The sequence below is a fragment of the Vipera ursinii genome (assembly GCF_947247035.1).
Source record: "Vipera ursinii genome assembly, chromosome: 2".
Taxonomy (NCBI): domain Eukaryota; kingdom Metazoa; phylum Chordata; class Lepidosauria; order Squamata; family Viperidae; genus Vipera; species Vipera ursinii.
In genome coordinates, this window is record NC_139513.1 from 151,429,210 (window position 1) to 151,456,953 (window position 27,744).

General features: G+C 41.6%; 1 protein-coding gene across 2 annotated transcripts; it reads left to right on the forward strand.

Moving 5' to 3' along the window:
• Positions 1-450: 450 nt before the first annotated feature.
• Positions 451-27,648, forward strand: TSPAN31 (tetraspanin 31). 2 transcript variants are annotated; one of them, XM_083353685.1, is made up of 6 exons: positions 451-1,047; positions 13,987-14,154; positions 16,807-16,887; positions 18,291-18,431; positions 23,217-23,330; positions 24,110-27,648. In XM_083353685.1, the coding sequence occupies exons 1-6, from the start codon at positions 985-987 to the stop codon at positions 24,182-24,184; spliced, it is 642 nt and encodes a 213-aa protein (XP_083209811.1). In that variant the 5' UTR covers positions 451-984; the 3' UTR covers positions 24,185-27,648. The 2 variants fall into 2 exon arrangements, with proteins under 2 accessions (XP_083209811.1, XP_083209810.1); XM_083353684.1 differs by lacking the exon at positions 451-1,047 and adding an exon at positions 2,940-3,021.
• The last annotated feature ends 96 nt before the right edge of the window (positions 27,649-27,744 follow it).

A 27,744-nucleotide genomic window follows, 5' to 3' on the forward strand; every position in this document is an offset into this window, starting at 1 on the left:
GAAACGCTCCCTTCTTTTCTGTAAGAACACCTGAAGCCCAATATCTGTTAAATGTTTACAACTCTCTATTGTTTATATTTTTTAAAAAAATATTAGCTCAAACATGTATTTCCAAAACTTCTTTAGAGTTTCTGATCAACCGACTTATTAAATAGAGTTTACTGAGATGATGACCTACTAAAACAGTAAATGACTTCGGGTTTTAAGGCATCACAAGCATCTTCGATTCTGCTGCAAAAGACGCCATGGGAACATTTCATCAACGTAGAAAATATTAATTCTTGCCCTGTACACCGCCCTGAGTCCTCTGGGAGAAGGGCGGTATAGAAATATTAATAAATTAAATTAATATTAATATTAATAATAATAATAATAATAATAATAAACCTTTATTGTCAAAGTACAACGTGTACATTGAGATTAGCTGAGCCTCCCCTCCCAACACACAGCATTACAAAGCAAAAAGATGCTACTTTCCCGTTTGAACGTGTGGATACCACCTAAGAAACAAAAAATAAACTCTTTCCCTATGCTATAAAACAAGGCGCGCTATAAAATTCCCCTTTCTCCATTAAAGGCAGCCCATCCTACTCAACAACCGCCCCGTGAAAAAAAAATGGCAGCTTGGAGCCGGAAGTAGCCGCGACGTCACCTCATTGTTTTTCAAAAGCTCTCTGAGCTACGCATCTTCCGTCTTTTTTTTTTTAAACTTCAGAACCCGGATGGAGACGACCGACTCCCCAGGGGCCGTAGTTGCGTCTTACTCCACGAGGGCGCATGCGCCTGGGGCGGATGAACGTAGTAGGCGTTCTAGCGAGAGAATGCGCCGAGCCGGCCGGGCTGCACTGAGTGTCGGCGCGCAAGCGCGGCGGAGGCAGGCCGGGATTTAAAGGGGTAGTGTCCGCGGGTGCTGCCCCTTGGGGGGGGGGGAGTCTGTTCGGCGTTTTCAGAGGCGAGCGGGCTTTGTTCCTCCGGTTTGGAAACATGGTTTGCGGGGGCTTCGCCTGCTCACGCAATGCTCTCTGCGCGCTCAACGTCGTTTACGTGGTGAGTATAGGACAACCGGACGGCTGGCTGTTTCGCTTCTTCCCGGACGTAGCTTGGAAAGAAGAAGAAAGAGCGTGGAGTTCCTATGGAGGGAAAGGCGTGGGGGGAGGGCGGGCGCTAGATCTAGGGGGGGGGTCGAAGGCTGGGCTGTGTGTGTGTGTGTGTGTGTGTGTGTGTGTGTTCGTGCGTGCGATGATGGGGGGGGAGAACCGTACCCATATTGGGGTTGCTGGGTGCCCCAGGAGGAGCTTAGATTTGGGGTGGGGGGGGCGAGAGGTATTGCCAGGTCTTTTTCTGACTGTATTCTTGAGGCTTGGGCGGGCGGGGGGCGGGGGTGGGGGGGTTTAGGGTTGGAAGGAAGGTGGCGGTAGTTTTTAGAGGAAAATAAGTAAGAGCTAGGCCAGGGGTCGGCAACCTTGGCTCTTTTATGACTCGCGGACTTCAACTCCCAGAATTCCTGAGCCAGCTATGCTGGCTCAGGAATTCTGGGAGTTGAAGTCCGCGAGTCATAAAAGAGCCAAGGTTGCCTACCCCTGAGCTAGGCGAAGGGATGACCTCACTGCTACTGTGGCAGTTGCCCCAATCTGGTGACCTTCGTTTGGGTTGGAAGGCAGGTAGTCCTCGACGTACGACCACAGCTGAGCCCAGAATTTACCTTGCTAAGGGAGAAAATTTGTGCCAGCGAATTTTGCCCCATTTTTGCAACTCTTCTTGCCACCTTTGTCAAGTGGATCGCTGCAGTTTGCTACATTAGCAACACGGTTGTTAAGGGAATCTGGCTTCCCCACTGAGTGTGCTTGTCCGAAGGCGCCTCAACTGTCAGAAATATGAACCGGTTGTCGAGCATCCAAATGGGAATTATGTGACCGTGGGGATGCTGCAATGGTCATAAGCGTGAAACATCATCATAAGTCACTTTCAGTGCTGTGGTAACTTTGGTCACTAAATGAACTGTTGTAAGTCGAGGACTACCTGTATAGTATAGTCTCCAGAATTTCTAACTAATATGGCTGGAAATGTTGAGGGTGGTTGTAGTCCTCTAGAGCAGAGGCCCCCAACCATTTGGGCACCAGGGACCGGTTCCATGGAGAGAGGTTTTTCCGCAGACCGGAGGGTGTGTTGTTTTGTGTGTTGCCTGCATCCCACAGATGGGGCTTTTCTTGTTTGTGCAGACCGGTTGCTGGCATGCCACGGACCAGTATTGGTCCACAGACTGGGGATTGAGGACCCCTGCTCTAGAGCAGAGTAGATGGAGGAAGACTAAGATTAATGGGTGAGAGAATGTATGGTAGGAAAGAGAGATTTGTTTTGTCTGTCTTTTTTGTGGGGCAGGAAATTATAGTACAGTGAGAAGAGAAGCTATAAATCCTGCATACTTTGTTTGCAAGCATTGTGGGGGAGGTGATGAGTGGGTAATGGGTTGGCCCCAGAAGAGTTGGACTAAAACATATGTCTTGTCAGGGTTGCATAGAAAGGGAAGCTTGTGATATTTATCAAAGAAAATTTGCCTCTGCAAGTTTGAAATCTTGCCTCAAATGTTCCCTTGACCACTGACAATGACTGAACCTTCGCTTCTTGTTTATTGACCTATGTTTTGTCAGATTTGGTAAATAAGTTACAAAGATTATCTGTCATTTGACTGGGTCCCTGGCTACGCTGCGGGAACATCTGGGAAAGGTTGGAAAAATAAGAATTAGCAATACATAGCTCAAAAAAGAGCAGAACAGAAAATGACTGGTTCAGCAGAACTTTAATAGTTTACCTTGTACAATGATAGAAAAATTGTGATTTTTTTTATAACTATATTTTCTATTTAAAAATGCAAGACTGGCATTAGGGATACATAGGTTCTAAGCCATCCTCAGCCACAGAAGTTCATTGGGTGACTGGGCCACTCACTCGCTTGCAATGCAACCTACCTCACGTGGTGATAGGGAAATTGGAAAATGGAGTGCTATGTGTGCTGCACAGAAGGTGGGTCATAAACCTAACAAACCAATAAATGAACTTTTCTCCTCCGTTTGAGAAAGACAAGAGGCCTAAAATAGATTAAGTATGGATAGTAAGAATTTGTTGGAATTAATATGTACTGCTGTAAGAAGTCTTACAGTGTTGGAATCCTGGGTGAAAGAACTTTTTAAAAGCCCTGAGACTGATGGTTTTAAATGATGTAAGTTGCATTCAGCATCAAAGGACAGAATCTTTATAACTGAGCAATCCTACTTAAAACTGTAAGATGTGGGGCAGATTCTATGTTGGGTAACCCGATTCCATTTTCACAGAATAGACGACTTGGCTACATTTTTCATGCAATTAGAAATTTTTGAAAGCAGAGCTACTGCTCTCAAAGCAGATTGCGTATATTTATTGCTTTAGGTATTTGCCACCTAGATAATGAAAAGTCATGGCCAGAACATTGGGTCTAACTATAATTAATGCTTCATTAAAAAACCATGGGATGGTATCTGCTTGACAATTTTTCTAAAGGTAATAGACAGAATAACAGAGTTGGAAGGGACATCGGGGGGGGGGTTCTTGTCTGCTCAAGGATGAGACCCTGGAGATACCATTCCAGAGAAATGATTGTCCAATCTCTTCCTTAAAACCTCCAGTGTTGGAGAACTCGGAACTTCTGGAGGCAAGCCACTCCACTGATTAATTGTTCTCACTGTCAGGAAATTTCTCTTTTGTTGTAATTTGGATCTCACTTTGATAAGTTTCCATCTGTTACTTCTTGTCCTGCCTTCAGGTGCTTTGGAGAATAGGTTGACCCCCTCTCCTTTGTGACATTCCATTAAATATTGGAAGACTGCTATTATATTGTATATTATATAATATACAATACAGTAAGATGCTGTTCAGTACTGATGCAGACGCATCTTGAACTTGCAAGACGGGGAAAAAAACAATGCTTGGTACACTATTTGAATAGGGAGTGACCTTGGCTAGAGGCTTTTTTCGGCATAAAGTTACACATTCTGATTAAGTGAGATAAAGCACAGCTCATAGATTTTGTTTATATGTGAGCCACCTTCCTGGATCACCCCTACCCAAATTGTCCACATGTTGTTTTTTTGAAATTTTAAAATATGCAAGTTCATTCACACAAAGACTGACCCATCTTAGTGGACAGGCCTAAAATATAATTATCAGAAAGTATGGTGAGTAGGAAATCTTTGAGATTATAGTGTGAGGGGAAGGGAGAGAATTAGATTTCTCTTCCCCAAAAATAGTTGTCATTCACAAGCCACAAACATCTTACTCAAGATGAAGGCATTTTCCTTTATGGGCATCTCTGCAGCCGATTTGTACAACTATACGCTCTCCCTCAATTACTTATTTCCTGCTGTCCAATGATAAAATTGAACTCCACCTCTCTGCTACCCAGAGAAAAAGCTAAAATAAAGAGAATGGGATTACTGTATTAAGGAAAAGTCAAAGAAGATGGCCCCACTGACTGCATTTGGACTGGTGGCTTCTGTTCCCACACTCATGACAAATACTGAGTAATAACCATCTTCATACACAGTTCAGAGGCATTTATTTATTTATTTTTTAATTCCATTTATATCCCACCCTTCTCCGAAGACTCAGGGCGGCTTACAAGCTTAGCAGTAGCCTTCATTCTATGTATATGCCTGCTTATTAGGGCTTTCACACACACCCCAAGCAGCATTATTACAAAGTCAGCTTAATTGCCCCCAACAATCTGGGTCCTCATTTAATACTTTTCAGTCAAATGAAGCTATTTGTAACCAACCACATACACACAGCTATGCTTGGGACAAGTTGATACATTGTAAAACTTCATCTAAGGGAGCATTCAGTGCCTTAGTTAAAGCTGGCCTCACCTAAGATTTTTGCAAATATTTTATCACAAAGGCTTTACATATTTCTGCATCAAAGTAAATGTGGTTGGTGTATTTCCCTGCACAGTTTGCTCGCTGCTTTAAGAAAGCAACTTCCTAGCATTTGTTGCTGCAGTCAAACCCACAAGTAGCAAGCAGATTTTCCTGTCATTTCCACAAATCAGATGAATAGATATAGTCAGTGCTTTTTTTGTAAAAGAAAAAGGTGCCGGAACTCACACGTGTCATCCAACCCGCCTTGCCTACCCTACAAGGTTCCATCCAAAAAAGGTGCCGGAACTCCATTCTGAGCATTCTATGACAAAAAAAGCCCTGGATATAGTAAGAAATGGTATAGATTATATAGAATGTCTAACCCACTTCAGATTTCCAGGGAAGAAATGGCAAACTGAAGATGGCTCCACTAAAAGCAGATCTGACAATTGCAGCAGGTTTAACAGCTGGCGAGTAGACCAGCAAGCTGTAATTGCTTTCCAGATGAGAAAACTTGAGATCACCAACAAGTGCTCTGGACAGTTGCCCCTTGCGAGGAGAATGCAAGATAGGAGTCACCAGCTGATTTAGAGTTTTGGGAGACTAAAGGGAATAGTCATCCTTTTGCTCAAAGCACAGTTGGTGCCTTCAAAAGGACACTGGGTTTTCATACTTCCTTTTCTAATCACTTAAAGAAATTACTTGTTAACACTTTTCAGTTATTGGAAATCTTTGGATTAACAGGTTTTACAGCTCTAGGTGAGTTTCCTTCAGTCCTTAGCAAAAGAAATTTTAAATATGAGTTTAAGGAATTTTTAAAATATATTTTTGGAATAAACAGCCAAAGGTGATTAGAAGTTTGATTTTGGAAAGTTATAAATGGACTAAAGATCCAGATGGATTTGAAATAGGATTTTGAAATTAATTATACGAATCCTTCCCCGGAGGAAAATGCTCTTGTTTTGAATTCTCTTAAAAAAACTTGATGGGTTCAGATGTTGAAGGTTGAACACTAGAGGAAATTAGAAGCAACTAAAAATTACAGTTAAAGGAGAAAAACATTTACATTTGACCTAATAACAATGAAGCAAAATATTTTAATATTGGAATATTAAAGGATATTTTTGAACAATAGAGTCAGAATGTTAATTTTAAGATAGTCTGCCTCTATAGATAGACTGAGTTTTATAGAGGTTATGAAAGAGGAACAAGTTTTACTGAACAGGATTAACACTGATCGGAAAGTGGATTTAAAAATGGCAGGTTGTAAGCATGATATAGAAAAAGATGCTGCACTGTCCATACAAAAAAAAATCCTTTCAGCTGATGTCTTAATAACTAAAACGGATATGCAAATAATAAACCAAGAGATATGCAAATAATAAACCCAGATAATTTTCTTATATTGAATTACGAAAGAGACTTTTGTGATATCTGGAATATTTGTCGCAAGGGACTTAATAACTAAAAGGGATATACAAATAATAAACCAAGAGAATGACCCAGATAATTTTTCCTATATTGAATTATGAAAGAGACTTTTGTAATATCTGGAATATTTGTCACAAGAGACAAGGAAAAAAATAAAAAGAAATCAAGTTCTAGGACATTAGGAACTAAAGACCAAGACTGTTAAAAGAAAAAGAAGGAATGTAAAATTAGTGTATTTGGTCAAGGTTAAAATGGACAGTTTTTGTCTCTGGTAACCTTTAACGCGGTGGCTCAGTGGGTTAGGACGCTGAGCTTGTCGATCAGAAGGTCGGCAGTTTGGCGGGTCGAATCTCGAGTGCCGCGTAACAGAGTTGAGCACCTGTTACTCGTCCCAGCTTCTGCCAACCTAGCAGTTTGAAAGCATGTAAAAAAATGCAAGTGGAAAAATAGGGACCACCACGGTGGGAAGGTAACAGCGTTTCGTGCGCCTTTGGCGTCTAGTCATGCCGGCCACATGACTACAGAGACGTCCTCGGACAAGCGCTGGCTCTTCGGCTTTGAAACGGAGATGAGTACCGGCCCCTAGAGTTGGAACCGACTAGCATGCATGTGTGGGGGAACCTTTACCTTTTACCTAACCTTTAATGGACTTGCTGATCAGGACAGAATGACAAGGTTCTAAGGATTTGTTTAAAGAGATATGTGATAAGGGAAGAAAAGATCATTTGTTGACTTTTAACCAAAGGTGATAAGATATTAAAATTGGTTATACCTCTGATGAAGGGGAGAAGTAATTTCTTTATGTATTGCTTTTTCTTCATTATTTTTTTCTTTCTGTTTGGTTTTTCTAATTTTATTTGTGCATTTTCTATTTTTCTTTAATTTTTCTCTAGTTTTTATCTTTTAATTGTAAGTTTTAATAAAATTACTGTATTAAAAAAAGAAAATCTAACACATTTCTTCCCCTCTGCTTCCTACTTAGTGCAGAAATTTCAGAGCTGTTACATTCTTCAAAAGATGGCTGTTTTAGTAATAGGTTGAAAATCTCCCACATTGAAAAGTTAGATACTGCTAAGATTCTTATGAGGTTCTATCAAAATTTGCTTGTCAATTGCCATAAGTTACCATAAGACTTAATACTACCTTCTAGGACTAGGTTGACATTTTGTGTATATAATTTATACAGCTACCCAATGTCACAGCAGTAACTCAGTTAATAGAGGATTAAAACCCACAACAGCAGTACAATAAATATATAAATAATCATTTCAAAAATGATACTATAACATGTGCAAGATTTAAAAATAATTCCACTATTCTGATTAAGTGGGTAAAGCACAATTTATACATTTTATTTTATATGTGAGCCTCTTTCCTGGATCATCTCTACTCAAATATCCACATATTTTTGAAATTTTAAAATATACAAGCTGATTTGCACAAAGACTGGCCCCTCTTAGTAGCCTGGCCTAAAATAGAATTATCGGACAGTTTGGTGGATAGGAAATCTTTGAGATCAAAGTTAGTCCTCAACTTATGACCACGATTGTGCCCAATATTTCTGTTGCCAAGTGAAACATTTGTGAAGTGATTTTGCTCCATTTTATGACCTTTCTTGCCCCAGTTGTTAAGTGAATCATTGGTTGTTAAGTGAATCTGGTTTCTCCATTGACTCTGCTTGTAAGAAAGTGGCAAAAAGTGATCACATGACCCTGGGACACTGCAGCCGTCATAACTACGAGTCAGTTGCCCGGCGTCTGAATTTTGATCACATGACTGTGGGGAATGCTGCAATGATCATGTGAAAAATGATTATAACCAGGGCTTTTTTTTTTGTCGTAGAATGCCCAGAACGGAGTTCCGGCACCTTTTTTGGATGGAACCTTGTAGGGTAGGCAAGGCAGGTTGTATGACATTTGTGAGTTCTGGCACCCTTTTTCTGTTACAAAAAAAGCACTGGCTATAATTCGCTTGTTTTCATTGCCATTGTACTTTTGAACAGTCACTAAATGAACAGTTGTAAGTCGAGGGCTACCTGTATAGTCTGTGGAGAACGGAGAGAGTTAAATTTCTCTTTCCCCAAATAGTTGCAGTTCGCAAGCTGCAAACCTCTTACTGAGGATGAAGGCATTGTTTTCCTTTTGGGGCATCCCTGCAGCTACATTGTACAACCGTACCCCCCTCTCCCTCTTACTGGTTATTGCATAATTACAATTAGTTGTTGCATTAATTCTGTGAAAGTCATTAGTCTTGCCAGGTAAGTCTTACAGGAAATGGCAACCACATGAGCTAATTCTACATTGTCTAAGGCTACGTTTACCGGTTGAGCTCCAGATGGCTCCCGACCTTCGCTCCTTCCGACGCGACCTAAAAACATATCTGTTTGAGCAATCCAGTCTGGTCTGACGGGTTCTGTTGTAATTATTGTTTTAAGGTAACTTATCTTCTGCATTTGGGCAAAATTAGGGTTTAATTTGTTTTCAATATCTGTATTTGTGCATTCTGATATTTATGTCACTGTTCACCGCCCTGAGTCCTTAGGGAAGGGCGGTATACAAATCAAATAAATAAATAAATAAATAGAAAGGTCTTACAAGTCTGAAAGTACAAATATCGCATTATCCCACTGTTAAAAAGTTTTGAGAAGTTAGGGGGAGTTCCTTCTGGATTTATTTGCCAATTATGTATCTGCAGGCTCTGTCCTCTCTTATCTGATTGCTCCCTAGATAGCATCTTTGCCCCCTCCCCACCTTATTCTCGCATACCATTGCGGGTAGTCCTTAATTTACAGGTTTTTGATTAGTGACCATTTGAAGTTACAATGGCACTGAAAAAAAAGTGACTTATGATCATTTTTCAGTGCCCCCCTGGTCATGTGATCAAAATTCAAACATTTGGCAACTGACTCATATTTATGACCATTGCAGTGTCCCGGGGTCACATGATTTCCCCCTTTGTAACCTCCTGACAAGCAAACTTAATGGGGAAGTCAGATTCGCTTAACAACCATGTTTTTAATTTAACAGCTGTGGCAAGAAAAGTTGTAAAATGGGGCAAAACTCACTTAACAAATTTCTCACATGGCAACATAAATGTTGGGCTCAATTGTGGTCGTAAGTCGAGGACTACCTGTACCTCACCCTTGTTCTCTATCGTTCATTATATTTCCAGCATTTTTTTTTCCAAAAAGTGACTACTCATTTTAGGTATCAAAACTGGAGCGGTACCCCAATGGTAAAGCATCTTGTACTAATTCTTTCTGAGTGCATAAAAGCCTGGGGCTAGGCCTTTAATGCTTTGTGAAAGTCCAGCAGAGTGGAGCCATCCATATCCTAGAGCAAAGGTCTCCAACCTTTTGGGCACAAGGGACCAGTTCCATGGAGAGAGTTTTTTCTGTGGACCGGATGGGGCGTGGTTTTGTGTGCTGCCTGCATCCCGCAGATGGGGCTTCACTTGCTTGTGTGGACCGGTTGCTGGCATGCCGCGGCCCGGTACTGGTCCACAGACCAGGCATTGGGGACCCCTGTCCTAGAGAGATACTGTTCCTTAGAACAGGCACTGAAACAGAGGAGACTCTTAGATCCCACAAGGTGACTCTGCCCGACAGAAGAGGCATGGAGCATGCCACTCCTGCTAGTTCTGGGAGGTGAGTGAGACAGGTGATTCCAAAATAACTTGGTGCTGTGCTGTGTAGGTGATAAAGTAAGTGATAGCCAGCACCTTGAATTGTATCCAGAAGTTTACTGAAAGTCATTGTGGCTCATGGAACAGAGGTCTTTCACGAGCATATTGTGATATCTCCCAAAAAGTCCATGGTGCTACATTCTGGACTAGTTGTGAAACATCTTCAAGAGCAGCCATACACAGAGTGCATTACAGTAAACCAACCAGGGGACAACTAAGGCATGAATCACTGTAAGTAGGGCATCTCAGTCCAGAAATGGGTGCAATTGACACACAAGGCAAAGAGTTGTGAAAAGGCCCTCCTAGTCAGAGAAGCCTCCTTCTCTTTTAGCAGAATCCTTGAATCCAGGAGGACCCCCAAATTGCAATTCCACTCAGAGCCAAAGATGGAAAATCTCAGGATCTGGAAGGTTAAGGTGCTAAACTGTAGCTGCTTGATCTTGCCAGGGTTGAACTGAAGCCTATTCTTGCTCAGACATGCCCCATGGATCCAGAACATTGGGAAAGAACCTTGACGGCGTCACTTGATCAGTCTGGAGCAGAGACATATGATTTGGTATCATCTGTATGACACAGTATAACCCTGTGTCGGCAGCTTCATGTAGATTGTAAACAGAAACCAGAGATGGTTAGAGCTCTGATGAACATCACAAAGCAAGGGCATCAGGCTCAATCTTCCCCAGCCCATCAGCACCAAGAGAAAGAAGGGAAAAAACCACGTTAACACTGTGCCTCTCACTTCCAGTCCTCTGAGCTGCTCCAGAAAGATGACTACAACCAATAGTATTGAAAGCTGATGAGAGATCAAGGAGGACCAGGATGGATGTACTGCTCCCATCTCAAGCACAGCAGAGGTCATTGACAAGCATAATCAAATCAGTGCCATCTCAAGGCTGTAACCAACCTAAAAGAGGGAGGTTAGAGACTGGATGGAAGACGGTCTGCTCTCTTCTGTGTTCAGTGAATGCTTTAAAAAAGTTAACGTGTCTCTTATGCTTCCTCACTTTAAGCAAAACCTGCTTGCTTCTTTTTTCTTCCTAGGCCTTGCTTGCCTAGGAAGACTAGATTAATAGATGGTTAATTCCCGAGTTGCCACTGCTCCTATTACCCTCACAGTCGCCTACACATTACTTTTAGTGTTCTAATTAGCAGTTTTAATTGATTTCAGTGGCTGTTATTTCTAAATTTTGTTGTTTTTAATTATGGAAGCTGCCCTGAGTAACTTAGGTGAGTTAGGCAGCAATATAAATTGAATTAAGTATAAGTTATTCAATAAGTTAAACAAAGAAAGTAAATAAACTTCAAATATTAGTCTATAATGTTTATACTTCAAATAGCAGTCTGTCATTTTGGAATATATTTTTGTGTGTTTAGCTCCTGCTCTTAATTATATCGAGTTTTACCAAACCTGCAATGTCAAAAATATTGAGAGAATTGCTAATAGTGAGAGAAAAATGGGATAACTTTCCAGCTCACAACGTGAATCAAATTTCACCCCTTTTTTAATAGCCTCACCTATTTCTTTGCAGAGGCGTTTCCGAATGTGAGTTCTAATCTAAGTACACTGTAATAATTATATAGCTCATAACTCTACAGAAGTGTTCTGATATCTGAGGGGCTGCTACAAAGAAGAGGGGGTCAACCTATTCTCCAAAGCACCCGAAGTCAGGACAAGAAGCAACGGGTGGAAACTAATTAAGGAGAGGATCCACCTAGAACTGAGAAGAAGAAAAAAATTCCTGACAGAACAATTTACCAGTCAAGCAACTTGCCTCCAGAAGTTGTGGGGGCTCCAACACTGGAGGTTTTTAAGGAGAGATTTGATAACCATTTGTCTGAAATGGGTTTCCTGCTTGAGCAGGGGGTTGGACTAGAAGACCTCCCAGGTCCCTTCCAACTCTGTTATTCTGTTATACTCCATCTTTATATCTAGATCGGGGGTAGGCAACCTTGGCTCTTTTACGACTCGTGGACTTCAACTCCCAGAATGCCTTGTCCTTGTTGTGGCAAGTGTGGACCTGTATGTCTGAGCCATATTTTCTCTTTGTATACACCTAAAAGACCTTACACTTGGCAACCTTGTTTGAGAAGTGCATTTGCCACATTTCCCTTCTGTGTCCTTTCCCCCTTGTTTGGACAACTTCTTGTGGTTAAAAACAAGTTTACCTAGTTTCTCAGTAGAAGCGAACCAAGACAGTAGAAGGCAATCAAGCTCAGAGAGCACCAAGGCCTACACAGTAAGATAGCTTACATTGGAAAGCATTTGAAATTGAGTACGAAGTATAGGCAATTGTCAGTTAACCCTAGTAATAGGGGCTGTAACTTCTATCGTTAAGCAACGTGGTTGTAAAGAGCTATATCACATGACCCACACCACTCCTTAATTGCTGCTGTTAAGTGAGGATTGCAAGTCGTTAAGCGAGTCCTGCTGGGTGGTTTGCAAGCAGGCAAGTAAGACGGGCATCTGGTGCTGAATGGGAAAAGGTGTGCAAGTGGCTTGTGCGACACTAGTGCAGTGGACTGCTGGCAGACTGGAGAGAGTGTGAGCAACTGATCAGAGCAATCTGTGAGTTTTCCTGCCGACTTCCTCATTGATTTTGCTTATGGGAAGCCAGCAGGGATTTCCTGAAATAGTGATCGTGTGACCGCAAGACGCTGCAACGTTGTAAGTCTGAGCTGGTTGCCAAGAAGCCAGATCACGATCACATGACACATTGTTATGAGAGCTGGAACTTCAAGAACCAGTTGTCTTCCCCCCCCCCATGCCTTCATAACTTTGAACAATTGCTGATCCAATGGTCAGTAAGTGAGGCTGTAATTCTCTTCTCTCTTTTGTGGAGAATAGCTGGATTTGGCACTCATTGGTTGATCCCTTTATAAATTGGAAAGTCTCTTACCCCTATACCCATGGATGGGTGTGGAGGAATCCTTCAGTCTTGGAAGTTAACACCAAGCAAGCTAAGATACTGGAAAAATTAAGCAATTAAGAATGTTCAAATAGTGTAAAACAACTAAGTGTTTTCTTCTCAGCTCTAAATCACTCAACAGCCTTTGTCTAGCTTTCCAATATTCTTTTGGAAACATTTTGAATAATTGAAACATAACACAGTTCGGTGAACATATAATTTTATGGGTATACGGATGTTAAGGCTGTCCAAATAAAGTAGGGGTGTGTGTGTGCGTGTGTGTAAAGATTGGTTAATGTGAGGAGTCACTCTCTTAATCACTTTGTTGTAATGGAAGAAACTCTACTTTTTTCTCTCTATCTGGGGTTAGCTTGATGTTCTTCAAAAAATACAGTGAGGACAATTAACCAGTGGAACAGCTTGCCTTCAGACCTTGTGTGGGTGCTCTATCACTGGAGGTTTTAAAGAAGAGGTTGGACAGTCACTTGTCTGAAATGGTATAGGTTCTCCTGGTTGAGCAGGGGGCTTGACTAGAAGACTTCCAAGGTCCCTTCCAGCTCTATTCTGATTAATTATATTCTGATTAATTAAATGTAAAATACAGCAGCAATAGAGGGGAGACAACGCGGTATCTAGTTTTGTCATGAAAGATTTTGAATGAACAATAAACTGAGAAAAACAAATCCCTGTTTTCATTTCAGATCTCTTTAGGACTCCTAGAATATTTGTGGCAATTTTGTAATACACTAAAACTATTTTATATGATGTGGCCAGTTTTTCCACAATCTGGTCGATGAGAAAGTCTGGTCATGATAATGATAACCGAGCAGACACGTTCAGGCCAGTTCACTGGAATTGGGTTAAATGGATTTATAATCCAAAGGAGGGTAGTTAGTAGTTGCAATGCTATGCTTGAGCTGAAATGAAGGCAGCAACTGCAGTACAATATGTAGCATTTGGGAATGGAAATAATGCACATTATTGAAGAGAAAAGAAAAGCTAAATAGATTGGAATTGTTTTCAGTGTTTCTGATTTTTGCATCTTCTTCCTAACCCAAATCTTCCTTGTTTTCCAGCTGGTTGGTCTACTGCTGATTGGAGTGGCTGCCTGGGGTAAAGAATTTGGAATTGTTCCCAGCCTGAACATCACCGGAGGGGTCATTGCTGTGGGTTTCTTCCTGCTTATCATCGCCATTGTGGGACTCATTGGTGCTATCAACCATCACCAAGTCATGCTTTTCTTTGTATCCTTCTGTGCTGTTGGCAAAGGAGAATTCATGGCCTGTCTCCCAAAGTCTACCTTGCAAAAATAGATACGTGAGAATTCCACCAGATGTGTCGTTGGCATGACTGGAGTTGAAATTGCCAGTTATAATATTGTGGACTGCCTACGGTGTTTCCCCAAAAGTAAGACCTACCCCCAAAATAAGCCCTAGCTTGATATTTGGGGGTGGACCTAATATAAGCCGTACCCCAAAAATAAGCCCAGGGAAACACGGTATGTAAAAAGCGAGAACTTGTGACTGTTTAGATCAGGGGTGTCAAACTGCCGGCCCGCGGGCTGGACGCATCATCCAGAAGCCGTGCCCACCCCATTGCCGGCAATGGCAAAACCGTCCCGATACGTTGCGCGACGTCCCATGATGTCGCGAGTTTGACATGTCTGGTTTAGATCTCGATGAGCTACAATTCCCATTGCACCACTACTATGCTAGATGAGAGTTTATTTAAGGGAGTGGCAGGGAGATAGATATGTTGATGAAATATATTTGTAGGTTTTTCTCACTTTCACTTGGGCGCTTGAGGCTACCAAATAGGTAATATTTTTCTTCTGCATTGAGAATAATAGCTAGCCTTTCCTTAAGTCCATGGCTCTGCTCCTGGAGCTTTCTTCTCTTTTTGTCACGTTACGGAAAATGTGAATGTTGATGAAAATGAGTAGTTAAAAAGTTCTGCCTTCAAGCAAGAATTAAAATTTGATGATGATCGAGTCCCTTCCAGCCCTCTGATCATTATAACATGAAGATAAATCCTGTACATATAAGTTGATGAATAAATCTGTGTCTGGGTACAACAGTAGAGCATTTACAGCAAAAAATGTATTATAAAACAATGTATGTAAACTTAGGGGGGGAAAGAGGCCACAAGTAAACCTTAATGTTTGAGGTTGCAGTTTTGCTGAGTGGTGTAGTTTTGTTTCTTTAAAAGACTGGGTTTTGTTTTTGTTTTTTTAAGAAAAGGACTTCAAAAGTCATTGAAGTATTTCGAGTATTTCGAGGTCGTAGCATTTGTCTGCAGAGCCTGGTTGTCAGCATTACTAAAACCACAAAAATCTGGGAAGAAGCCCTTTGAAACATTGTGGCTGGTTGTTGACCATTCAAAACCTGCTTCAGAAGCGTAACTCACCTTGTTTTATCCTAACAACCTCCCACACTTCCAACAGCCAATTTCTGGGGGGGGGGGTTGTGGATTTCTCAACAGAATTAGGCTGCTCGTGAATGAAGGAGAGGCAGCGTAAGTGGTATCAAGCAACTTCCTTATTTGCCCAGAAAACTTGAAATGAGAAATACTGATGTAAGGCAACAGGAAATGTTGCAGAGACATCGGCACTTTAAACCAAAAATAGTCACCTTTGAGTTCAGCTCAGCAAATAGTTAACCAATGAAGGGATAATCAAGAAAGGGTCCAGAAAAGCTGATGCCTTTTTTCTTTTGCAATAATGGTGGAGAGGAAAATGTCAGCTGCAAAGTCTGGATTGGCTTCTGGATTTTCTGGATTCTGATTGACACATGGGACCCGTGATTGATTTAAGAGTTTACTAATCAGTGGGTTAGGACGCTGAGCTTGTTGATCAGAAGGTCGGCAGTTTGGCGGGTCGAATCCCGAGTGCCGCGTAACAGAGTGAGCACCTGTTACTCGTCCCAGCTTCTGCCAACCTAGCAGTTCGAAAGCATGTAAAAATGCAAGTAGAAAAATAGGGACCACTACGGTGGGAAGGTAACAGCGTTCCGTGCGCCTTCGGTGTCTAGTCATGCCGGCCACATGACCATGGAGACGTCCTCGGACAAGCGCTGGCTCTTCGGCTTTGAAACGGAGATAAGCACTGGCCCCTAGAGTCGGAAACGACTAGCACGCATGTGCGGGGGAACCTTTACCTTTACCTTTACCTTTACCTTAATGAGTAGGGCAAAAATATCCTCTTGCTGCCAGCCTTAAGAAACTGCTGTCATTCAAATTAGCACTCTTAGCTGAACAGTAGGGGCGGTCCTCGGCTTACAACAGTTCATTTAGTGACCATCAAAGTGACAGTGGCACTGAAAAATGTGAATTACGACCATTTTGAACGTTTACGGCCTTTGCAGCATCCCCATGATCATGTGATCAAAATTTAGATGCTCGGCAACTGCTCATACTTACGACAGTTGCAGTGGCCTGAGGTCATGTGATTCCCTTTTACGACCTTCGGACAAGCAAAGTCAATGGGGGAAGCCAGATTCACCTAACTTGTCAACTGCAGTGATTGATTCACTTAACAACTGTGGCAAGAAAGGTCATAAGATGAGGCAAAACTCAAATGTCTCACTTAGCTACAGAAATTTTGGGCTCAGTTGTGGTCGTAAATTGAGGACTAAGTGTTTATGCTCATGAACAACAACTTTGATTGTTTAAAATATCTTGTGTACCTGGACTCCTAAGGTCAAACAACGGCATTCCTAATCTTTAAAAAAGTATTCCCAATTTTATAGCCTTCTTGGAAGAATCTATACTACTTTTGAGAATATTTTGCTTCCTGTTTATTTTCTTCATGTAAATATCATTTTATCTGTAACTCAAGTTTTATTTGCTGCTAAGAAGCTCTATATTTTCCCCGAGATGTTCCTTAATTGTGTCTTCAGTATATGATAATTCTAGGGCTAATCTTTGTTTTCCAGTTTGGAATTTCCTGTGCATGCCTGGCACTAAAGACACATAAGCAGGTAAGTCTGCCTTTCTGTCCGAGTTTCATTCAGTTTTTCTGGCATATTTAGTCTGCACCGAAGCAAATTTACTTTCAAAAAACGCCCTTCGTGTTTATTCCCATCGTTTAAACAAACAAAGGGACAAAAAATGGAGCAACTTGCAAGATATCCCAATCCCATGAGCCAGGCTGAGGTTTGTGACTTCCACCCAATTTGCTTTGATCTCTTAGACCTCTGATACAAATAGAGATGCTGAATGTGGAAGTTGTGATTTGGCAACTTTAAGGAAGGGAACTGTTAAAACCATTCCTTGTTGGGTCAACAAAAGTATAACCATAGGGTAAATTTCCTCTTTGTTTTCCAAGCTTAGTAACAGGAAGACTTTTTTCTTGGCCCAAGCAGCATGTTAATCTTGCATTTGTCTCTGTGTACTTGCGTGTGTGTGTATGTGCACGCTCAGCATGTCCTTCAGCCCAATTGTGTAGCTGTTTAATTGTCTACCCAGTTTAATGCACACACACACACACACACACACACACGCACACACACACACCACTGAGTTTCCAGCAAAGGTTCAAGTTGCTGAAAAGATCAGTAGATTAAACCTCATCCCGTCCTTTCCCAATAGTGTTGTTGCATGTTGCATTCACACGGTACCCTGAATCTAATACCTGGGTTGTGAAATATAGTAGTTCTATTCATGGAATGCGCTGTGGCCAAACAAATCACATTAAGCAGAAGATCAGATTGGTTTGTGTAACATGTTAAGGTAACGACTGACTTCCCAAAACATAATGAACAGTAAACTACTGAACCACATTTATTCTAACATGTGGGTGGAACAAATGCAGTCAGCGAGTGTGCTTACTTTCTTTACATTTAATTTTACTTTTGTTATTTGATCCAATTGGGTTTAGATTTTGCGCAAGCGTTCCATAACTTCCTGTTCTTCAGATGCATTAGACAGTTCCCGGAATTTCTTGTGCTATAACCACTTGGAAATTCTGGAGCTGTGCAATGTATCAGGAGGAAGACAGGTTGGAGAATATGCCTGATATGCTGTTTCACAAACATTTCCCTCAAGGTACCTAAGTCATATAGGTGGTCCTCAATTTACAACCATAATCGAGCCCAGAATTATGGTTGTAGGCCGTGCCAGTTGTTAAGCAGGTCACCATGTGACTGCCTGTTTTTGCGTCCTTTTTTTTTTACTTTGAATTCAGATCATACATAGTCCTGGGGAAGTCTGCTGTAAATTCAGTTGCTAAGGGACTGGTTGTAAATCGAGGACTACATGTAGAAGATCAAAATTTAGCTTCCTTGGCTATACGGACAAAAATTAAGAAGCCCTTATGTCACGTCACTGAAAATTCCATTTTATGACACTGGCTTTCCAAGTCTTTCTCTCTCTCTTCTTCCAGGAAAGTCTTTTGAGCAGTACATGGAAATTACTGAATGAAAACACCAGGATATCATTGGAAAACAGCTTAAATTGCTGTGGGTTATTCAACAACACTGAATCTGCTGAGCTATTTAAGAGCGATGTTGACAATTGCAGTGCAGTAAGTGTACACTCTGGGATTCTTTGCCTTATGGATGAGATATTTAACTTGTAAAAGATATATGCTCTAATTAAAGAGGTTTAACATGCTGGAAATGATAAGTAAGGATTAAGGTGCACTTGAGGCTTTGAGCATCCAAGGCTGATACAAATCAGCTGTAGCACCCAAGATAATTTTTCAAAATGAGGTTCCTACTCACTGGAATTTGGCCATATCTGTGGCTCAGTAGGGATGCGGTGGCTCAGTGGGTTAGGACGCTGAGCTTGTCGATCAGAAGATCGGCAGTTTGGCGGGTCGAATCCCGAGTGGAGACATTTGGAATTTTGAAAGTATGCCTCATATTCACTAATTTCTGCTAGTACAAAGTATATATTTATCAGAAAGACCTTCCTGCGGGCCCAAAAGTCTATAATAATGAGAACGAAGCATCGGCACTCATGGATGGATGCCAGATTCTGAATTCTCCTCCCCTGAACACATTGTATCATACACAATTCCCTCCCTTAATTACACGTCGTAAATCACATTCTCCAATTAGTTTAACATGCAAAGTTTCACTTCCTTTCTGTAGCAGGGCCATTCCTTATCTTATTAAAACAACCAAGTTAGCATTCTTCTCTCCCCCCCCCCCCAGGTTCATTGATTGAAAGCAAGGCAGTTTAAAGGAAAAGGCTGCCTCTCATATTGTCAGAGCAAAAACATCCAATGTTTGCAGCGTTGACATATGTAGCATGTGTATGTGTGTGTTATGTGTATGGGTAGATATATTCTCTCTCTTGAGAGCAGGCAACAGAATTTCATTTTTAATGTGTGCCAGTGTGCCTACAGTAAAAAACATGACTTAAATCTATTGCTGCATTAAAAGATGAAGCTGAAGGGTACTGCCTTCCTTTGCAACATGCTATCCTTCCTTTTTCAGGAGCTTTGTTTTCAAGTTAATTAGGACTAAGCAGCTTGTTGTCCAAGACATTACCTTCTAATCCATAAGAAATGGGTTTGTTCATGTAATTACTTTATTTATATACTGTCTATTCCCAAATACTCTGAGTGGTTAACAGTCCAATTATAAAAGCAAATGACATCCAGAAAGGGGAAAAAATAGTCCCAAATTATACATCAGCAAAAATAACAAAATCAGAAATATATATAGAAAAAAGAAAATAAAAATTCATGTAGTTGCAATCCTCACCTTATTCAGAACAGACAGGAGTTGTTGTGCTCCCCCAATTATAGTTACTCCATATCATTCACAAGTGCAACCAGTGCAGTTTCCATGCTGTACCCTGGCCTATAACCTGACTACCTAGAGTCTAAATAACATTTTCTCTAGATTCTTTGGATTTTCAGAGACACTATTTTCTCTAGAATCCTTCCTAGATTACAGATCTAAATTATCCAAATCCTTCAAATCAAGTGAAAGTTCTTTGAACAGAGGGCATACCGCACCCTTTTTTCCCCAAGGTTACAGGCATGGGGCCTCACTTGGAGAAGAATTTATTACTCTTCAGATCCAGCTTTCTGCCCCTTTATGGGATAGGCATCCAACTAAGAAGCGGTGAAGCTGACATCCCAGATATTTCCTCAAGGTTCAAAATGATCCCAGGTCATATGACAAGATAAAGTTCAGTCATCTCCATTCTCCTACTGAAATATAACTGCTCTGGAATCTGGTTGGCTATCTACAAAATACCATAAGAATTCCTCAGAGTAGCCATTGAAATGGTTGTGACTACTAAAAGGATCAAGTCAGATTTATTTTTATTTATTTTAAACACTCTGCAGCCTCCATTAGGCCCTTTGGTTAATAGGCCTTTCCCCACTGAGGTGGTGGTTCCATCGTAGAACTCCCCACCAATCAAACAGCAGGTTCTCCACAACAGGCAAAGGTCATGGGTCAGATCCTATTGAGACAAAGTACAAATCTAACGTGATTTTTTTTTCATATGCATTAGGCCCTGATACACGGGGTCAGGTCCATAATTGTCATGGCAGCCATTTACTCCTGACCCATACCATGAACCTTGTCAAGGAAAGGCAGGCTGAAATCTCCCAAAACTACCAGCTTGGGGGACTCTTACTTCATTTCCACCCCAGCAATGAGGTCTATTAGATCTGACATGGTTCCTGCTTTGTAGGAGGAGGAATGGTACAGGAGGAATAAACTCATTCAGCTTAAACAAGGATTGGTGCCTGGCTATTTGCAGAGTAATGTCACTTGATACTGCTAGAATCTACCTACCTTCCTGCATGTCAGGACTCTCGCTAGTTGCAAACTCAAAATCCAAGATTGGCAGCTTTCCAAGAGAAGAACACGACCTCCTCCTCCCACTTAGGTTTCAGTGATACAAACGAGAAGTGTCAGGCATCCTTTATTTATTAAACTAATTTATATATCTGCCCGACTCTCTCGTATACCAATTTTAATAGATATTAAATAATAATGGACACACCTGTCAATAGCAGCAGCCAGAGCCTGGGTTCCAGCAATCTGGCTTTTAGAATGAGAGTTGGAAGTTGGAAAAGGAAGAGTGATGACTGAAGATATCAAGCATTTCTTTCCTGAGTGTGGTTCATCTTCACCCTCTTGCCATACTCCCCTGTTGCCTGTCACAACTGTGATCTCATTTCTCCACAATACTCCCACACACAGTGATGATGATTAGGGGACTGGAGGCTAAAATATGATGCTGAACTGTTGCAGAAAAGGATATGTCTGGTGCCAGGGATAGGCAACCTTGGCTCTTTTATGACTCGTGGACTTCAACTCCCAGAATTCCTGAGCCAGCCATGCTGGCTCAGGAATTCTGGGAGTTGAAGCCCACGAGTCATAAAAGAACCAAGGTTGCCTACCCCTGGTCTAGGCTAACGAAGAGAAGAAGCAGGAGTGACATAACAGCAGTCTTCCAATATCTAAGGGGCTGTCTCAAAGAAGAAGGGTCAGCCTATTCTCCAAAGAACCTTAGGGCAGAATAAGAAGTAACAGATGGAATCTTGTCAAGGAGAGGACAAACCTATAGTTAAGGAGAAATTTCCTGACAGTGAGAACAATTAATCAGTGGAGCAGCTTGTCTCCAGAAGTTGTAGATGCTCCATCACAGAGGGTTTTCAAGAAGAGATTGGACAGCCATTTGGCCAGAATGGTATAGGGCTCAGGTCTGCAACCCGCGGCTCCAGAGCCGCATGCGGTTCTTTCAGCCGTCTCCTGCGGCTCCCTGTCCTCTTCCATGTGCGGTTCAAAAAAAAAAGTGGGACTAAAAAAGTTCAACCAATCAATTCAAATATGTAGGGTAAGTGCATATCTCGCCTTGGCTCCACTCTTCAGTCAAACCCTGTTCTGCACATGCGCGCATGTACGCGCATGTGCACACATTTTTTGCGGCTCCCAGTTTTTCCTTTTGTGAGGGAACCGGTTCCGAGTGGCTCTTTCACTGTTTCAGGTTGCTGACCCCTGGTATAGGGTCTCCAACATGAGCAGGATGTTGGACCAGAAGGCTTTCAAAATCCCTCTTATACTGTTACCTTTACATTAACCCTGGCTTATATCCCCTGATGCAAAAAAAAAAAAAAAAACCTCTGCCATCTATCACAGAACCATAATCAACCACAGTAACTGTGAGCTGATTCAACCTCCCCAATACCCCATTCATCTTCTACTATGTCCACAGCACACCTACATATCTAGCCTCCTCCCCATCTGCTCCCACAACCTATTCTCACTGGAGGCAAGGAGCTAGTCAAAAATTAGATGCCCTATTGACTAATATGAACCTCACCCAAATTCTAGACCCCACAACATCTCAACAGTTCTTGCGTTGGGGGGAGGGCAACTCTAAAGGAGCTTCATGTTGATGAAAGCTGATTTCTAAATTGTTCCAAGTCACATTCTTGCTCTAGTCTCTCTTCAAAGGTCCAAATCCTTTTAAAGAATCGTTCTCTTCCAAACCAGCCTCCAGAGCAATGCTGATGGTAGAGCAAGTTCTCACATCAAAGTCCAACTTGCAACTCACACTTACTACTGTACCATCGGTTGCCAACTCTGATCACCTACAACTACCACAGTACCTTCTTTGGAGGTCCTCTTGGCTTCTGCTGTCATAAATTTGGGCACCCCAGAGATCAATAAGGAAACTCCTAATCTGAGGCTCTCCAGACTTCCAGTACTTGAAATTAAGCAGCCCCCAAGAGACTGAGAAAGAGTCCCCTAGGGCTAGGTTGAAAATTCAGGTTGTAATGTTGTATTCCGTTTTGGATAATATCAATAGGTTCATTCTTAAGACAAAAACCGTGTTGCTGTGTTATTTATGAATCCATATAGTGTACTTTCTGTAGTTTTAAAAGTATTTTTCAAACCAGCTCATCTTATTTAGAGCAGACTAGCAAGGATTAAATTCAAAGCAGAATACATACGGGATGTGAATTCCCACAAGCATTTTTGATGCAGCAAATGAGTATGCCTGAAGTGTTCTGCTTCTTCCAATGTGGTTCTGTTCAGACGTGCTGAACTACATCTTTTGACAATGCTGCCAGGGTGTTGCACAGTTGAGAGTCAATTTTGGCAGGACTCTGTCCATTGTATTTTATTTATAAGTATGCAACTTTCTTCTGTGTAGAAATAACTGGGTAGGATCATCTGCTATTTCACTGGTTAATGGCTCCAAAGGAAGAGCAATCCAATTTCTAATGGGAGTCCAATTTTTGATTGCTGCTAATGGTGTCTGCAAATTGGTAAAATTTCTGGTTGTCTGGAGAATACAGAGTTACACTGCATTTTGTCACCTCATGCAGCTGTGCACAAAATCAAAGTCTGGATGCTACAAATGTGGTGTTGTGCTGATGGAACATGCAGATGAGGCTTTGAAAATCCTTGGTGGAGTTGGACTCTTCTTCAGTTTCACAGAGGTAACCATGTCTATGAAACTAAACAAAAAGTAGGGGCTACTTAGCCTAGGTCATTTAAGTCCTTCAAATATCCCCTGATCTCGGGGAAAGATTTTATTTACTTATTTGTATCCTTGCCTTTATTATTATTAATATTATTATTTACAAATAACTCAAGGCGGCAAACATATCTGGCATTTCTTCCTCCTCTTGTTTTCCCCACAACAATCCTGTGAGGTAGGTTGTGCTGAGAGAGTGTGACTGTCCCAGAGTCACCCAGCTGACTTTTCATAGCTAAGGCGGGACTTGAACTTGCGGTCTTCTGCTTGCTAGTCTGGTGCCTTAACCACTACACCAAACTGACTCTTGATACAACTGGTGGGAGATACTTAAGTCATCTGAGTAACATTAAAATCTAGCCCTTTGATAATTACACATCCAGGATAAGCTATAGTAGTTCTCACATCTCTAAAGGTTTGGTTGGATAGCTACTTTTTAATTTAGTGCTGAAATGGAAAACAATATTTGAATTAATTTGGCATGCTGAGGCAGGGCGTTTTAGGGCTGACAAAGAAAAAAAGACTTCTTTTAGAGCAATGGACCACAACTCCCCAATTCTCAGAAAAGATCACGTTGCCAGGGAAGTTCTATGAATTTAACTCTGAAAAGGGTTCTCACCGCATGTTTGAAAGAGACAGCTTTGATCAGGGCAAACCATTTCCTAACCGTTCGTAAGATAAGCATGTTGGGATGAAGGAATGAAATTTTGTACAGTAATTGCATTTTTCCCTCCCTTTTAGATCCTTGGAGTATGGCTTGCAATGCGCTACAGAAACCAGAAGGATCCCAGAGCTAACCCCAGTGCCTTTTTATAGTTCTCCTACCATTTTCCAGGTTCCCTTTTTAGTTAGTCACTTCTTGCTTATTTAAGACCTCCCATTTCCATCACTTGGTTGCCGACGGCTCTGGCAGGCCCTAAGGAGGGTGAATTTTGCCTTTATGCCAAAATGCTGATTGGATGAAACAGCAAATCGGAGATCTCGTCCATGACATGAAGCCTTGGTGGCATGTGGCAAAGGGATCCAGTACTGGAAGAAAAAGGCAGACATTAGTTGGTACCGCATAAGATAGTGAAAAATCATTTTGTTGACTCATGTGATTGCTGCTCCATAACTACAATCATTCTGGTGTTTTTAAAATTTTTGCATTATTGTACCCGTGTTTTTTTTTAAAAAAAAAATAAGATTTTTCCCTAAAGCTGCTTCTCCCCCCCCCCCCCGCCTCCCCAAACAAATTTGTCTTCATCTTGACAAGGTAAAGTGTTTTGTGTTACCTTTTAAGCAGCAGAGGCAACGATTGCCCCATAAAATTACTTTCACCTGGTTTGCCAGCTCTTCCCAATTTGTGTTTCCTACGGTCAAACGCAGTAGACACAAGTGCTAAATAGGAAGCAGCTCTGGGGAAAGATTTAGTTTAAATAAGCATGATGATGTCTTATTTTAGGATTATTGTTTTTTTTACAAGCGGAAATTGGAAATTTATCTAAATTCAGAATTTACAATCATATACTTAGGCTGCATCTTTTTAAAGGAGGAAGGTCGTAATCCGCCTAAAACTGACTGGAGAACTCACTTGCTCATAAATAGTGTAATCACAATTACATCTTTAAAACATCTTAAACTGGCTTGAAAATGATTTCACTGAAAACTTAACACACCTTTGGAACAAAACGGACTTGAGTGATACCAGCCTGAGATTTGGATTCCAAGTTCCTTTGTAATATTTTTTTTTCCCTGTGGTGGAGGATTAAGACTTGAAACTTGTATGCTGGTGATATAGGTATGTGTTCAGTCGTTTCCCCTATATTCAATGGTTGTGAGTAAGGATGTATGTGAGGATCTTAGCTAAAACCCCATTGGGGATTCCATTGTTTGAACACTAGCCTGCCTATGTAGTAGCCCCCCCCTTTCCCCCGCTTCCGGTTTCAGCCCGCTATAATTCTCATATGCAATTTCTTTTGTTCTATTTTTAACAAGGGAAGCTGCAGCTGAGCACAAGCATGTTGCACATTAGCACTGGGCTTTGTATAGTATTAACTGATCTAGATGGCAGCCTAGGAAAGAGGGTTGCAGTGCTGTCGGTCACTTGTCAAGAAAGGTACTAGTGACACTCCGACAGAGGCGCCCTTTCAGAGCCAGATCTTTTTGAGGACAGAGATTGGAAGGACCCCCGGTGCCTTCCAGACGAAAAGCAGAAGCTCGTTCCCTTTCGTGGGGAAAGAAAAACTGGACTGCTTTCTCTTTGATGAGTTATGAATGTCTTCTAGTGAAACCTTGAATGTCTCATATGCTTATTACACGCACCCCGTACTATTTATTTATAGATTAGGAAACGTCTCATAATCCATGGCATATTTTGCAAACAAAGTATTTCATTATATAGGGCAGGGGGAAATAGCTTGGCAAATTCTCCTCAACTCCTAAAGCTACAGGTGGCCTCTGAGGTTATCATCCCAGGTGTCGCACAGTCTTAAACGGCACAGGTAAGCCCCCAAAGCAGTTTGCTGCCTTTTGGAAAAACGGGTGTGGATTGAGAAAGATGGACCTCTCAAAACTGCGTTTTTGAAGCTCAGATTACAACTCCAGTCAAATGTTGAGATGGGAAAAGTGGGAGAAGATAATTGTAAACATTTGATTTACGTACTCCGTCCTTCTGAGGCTCATAAAAGAGGGATGATAACAGAATGCAAATGCGAACGAATGATAAAATTCCGAAATCATCATCAAAAAAAAAGCAAATAACATGGTAAGAAATGCCTCTTTACAGATTTCCTAAATGCAAAAATCAGGGGGGAAAAGGTGGCCATTTGCAGCTCCCAAAGGAGCATTATCTGAGAGTAGTACCCCCCAAAATAAGAGCTGGCGTGAGTTGCACAAGGGAGACATCAGGAAGAGAACCTGCCCTCTAGATCCCAACAACTGTAAAAGTGTGAATCAGGAGACAGATTCTAAGCCATTTCAAGCTGTAAAGGTTAACCATTAACCCCTTAAATTACGCTCAGAAAGCAACTGGCAAGCCAGAGAACTTTTAGTATAGGCACCACGTGATCCTTGAATCCTAGCCGCCTAGTGGCCGCTTTTTGGAGTAAATGCAGTTTCTGTACAGTCTTCGAGAGAGTCTTGATGGAAACGTTGCAGGAGTTAAGATGTGAAGTAACAAAACATTGAAAACTGTCATCAAACCTGGCCAGCCTGGGAAAGGTGCAATTAATTTAGACGTAACTACAAGGGTGCACCTCACCTCACCTGGGAATCCAGTGACATTTGAGGCTCGAGGAGTACACCCAGTCTGGGTACTTGCTCGTTCAGAGAATGTGCAACGGTATCAATTAGGTGCAATTAGGCTGATCTCGGTCTCCCATCTTCGGTTTCCCATTTGAAAACTCATCTGGATTTAATTTCAGATGGTTCCTCTCCATCAAGTTTTGTTATTGAATTGACAGTGTTCAAAGGAACTAGTTTCTTTCTCGGAATTGAATGATAAGCAATAGAGCTAGGTTAATATCAGCTGGAAATACCCTTCCAAAACACTCTCTCTCTCTCTCTCTCTCTCTCTCTCTCTCTCTCTCTCTCTCTCTCTCTCTCTCTCTCTCTCACACACACACACACACACACACACACACACACACATATGCATGCGCACACACACACTCAGAGGTTTTCTCCTGACAGCATAGAGCAAGAGGAAGCCTACCAGACACCAAGAGGCAACCCCAATTAATACCTTCTGGATTATAACCATGGTAAAATGAGATTCCGATCTTACCCAATAGTCTAAAGAAAGTCTACCCTATCGTCCACTACACGCTGTAGTGGTGATAGTAAAAGTGACAATGGGTACAGAACTGGTAGGGCTATACTCGTCCCATCAAAGTTCCAGAAGAGCATAGGACAACTTGCTATGGGACAATAGTTACACTAATATCAAAGAACTGGTGGAAGAGGATCATTAAAGAAAGAATGCAAAAGGAGGAGTGAAATGGAATGTGAATGACAAAAATTAAAATATTTTTTTTATTTTTTTTTAAATAATTGAATAATTGTAATTGTAATTGAATTTAAATAATTGTTGAATTGTCCCACGGCAAGCAGGCTGTGGCGAGTTGTCCCATGCTGAGTTGGCCATGCTGAGTTGATCGCGGCAAGTTGGCTGTGGCAAGATGACCGTGGCGAATTGGCCGCAGTGAGATGGCTGCAGCAAGTTGTCCCATTTCATTCCAGAACAGGTGAAACACCCAGGTGACCCAATCTGGCTGAAAGCTTGATATTCATCCGGGGGGGGGGGGGGGGGGGGAATCAATATTATTTAGCTGCATCTAGAGCTGCAGGACTACTACATTCTTCATCGCTATACCATGAAATGGAATATTGAGTCT

Bases quoted from the DNA above. Each gene is read 5' to 3' on its own strand.
- TSPAN31 (XM_083353684.1), top strand. From the start codon at position 2,956: ATGCAACCTACCTCACGTGGTGATAGGGAAATTGGAAAATGGAGTGCT. The intron at 16,888-18,290 runs GTAAGTCTGCCT...CTCTTCTTCCAG, and splicing joins CACTAAAGACACATAAGCAG to GAAAGTCTTTTGAGCAGTAC. The intron at 23,331-24,109 runs GTAACCATGTCT...CCTCCCTTTTAG, and splicing joins TCTTCTTCAGTTTCACAGAG to ATCCTTGGAGTATGGCTTGC.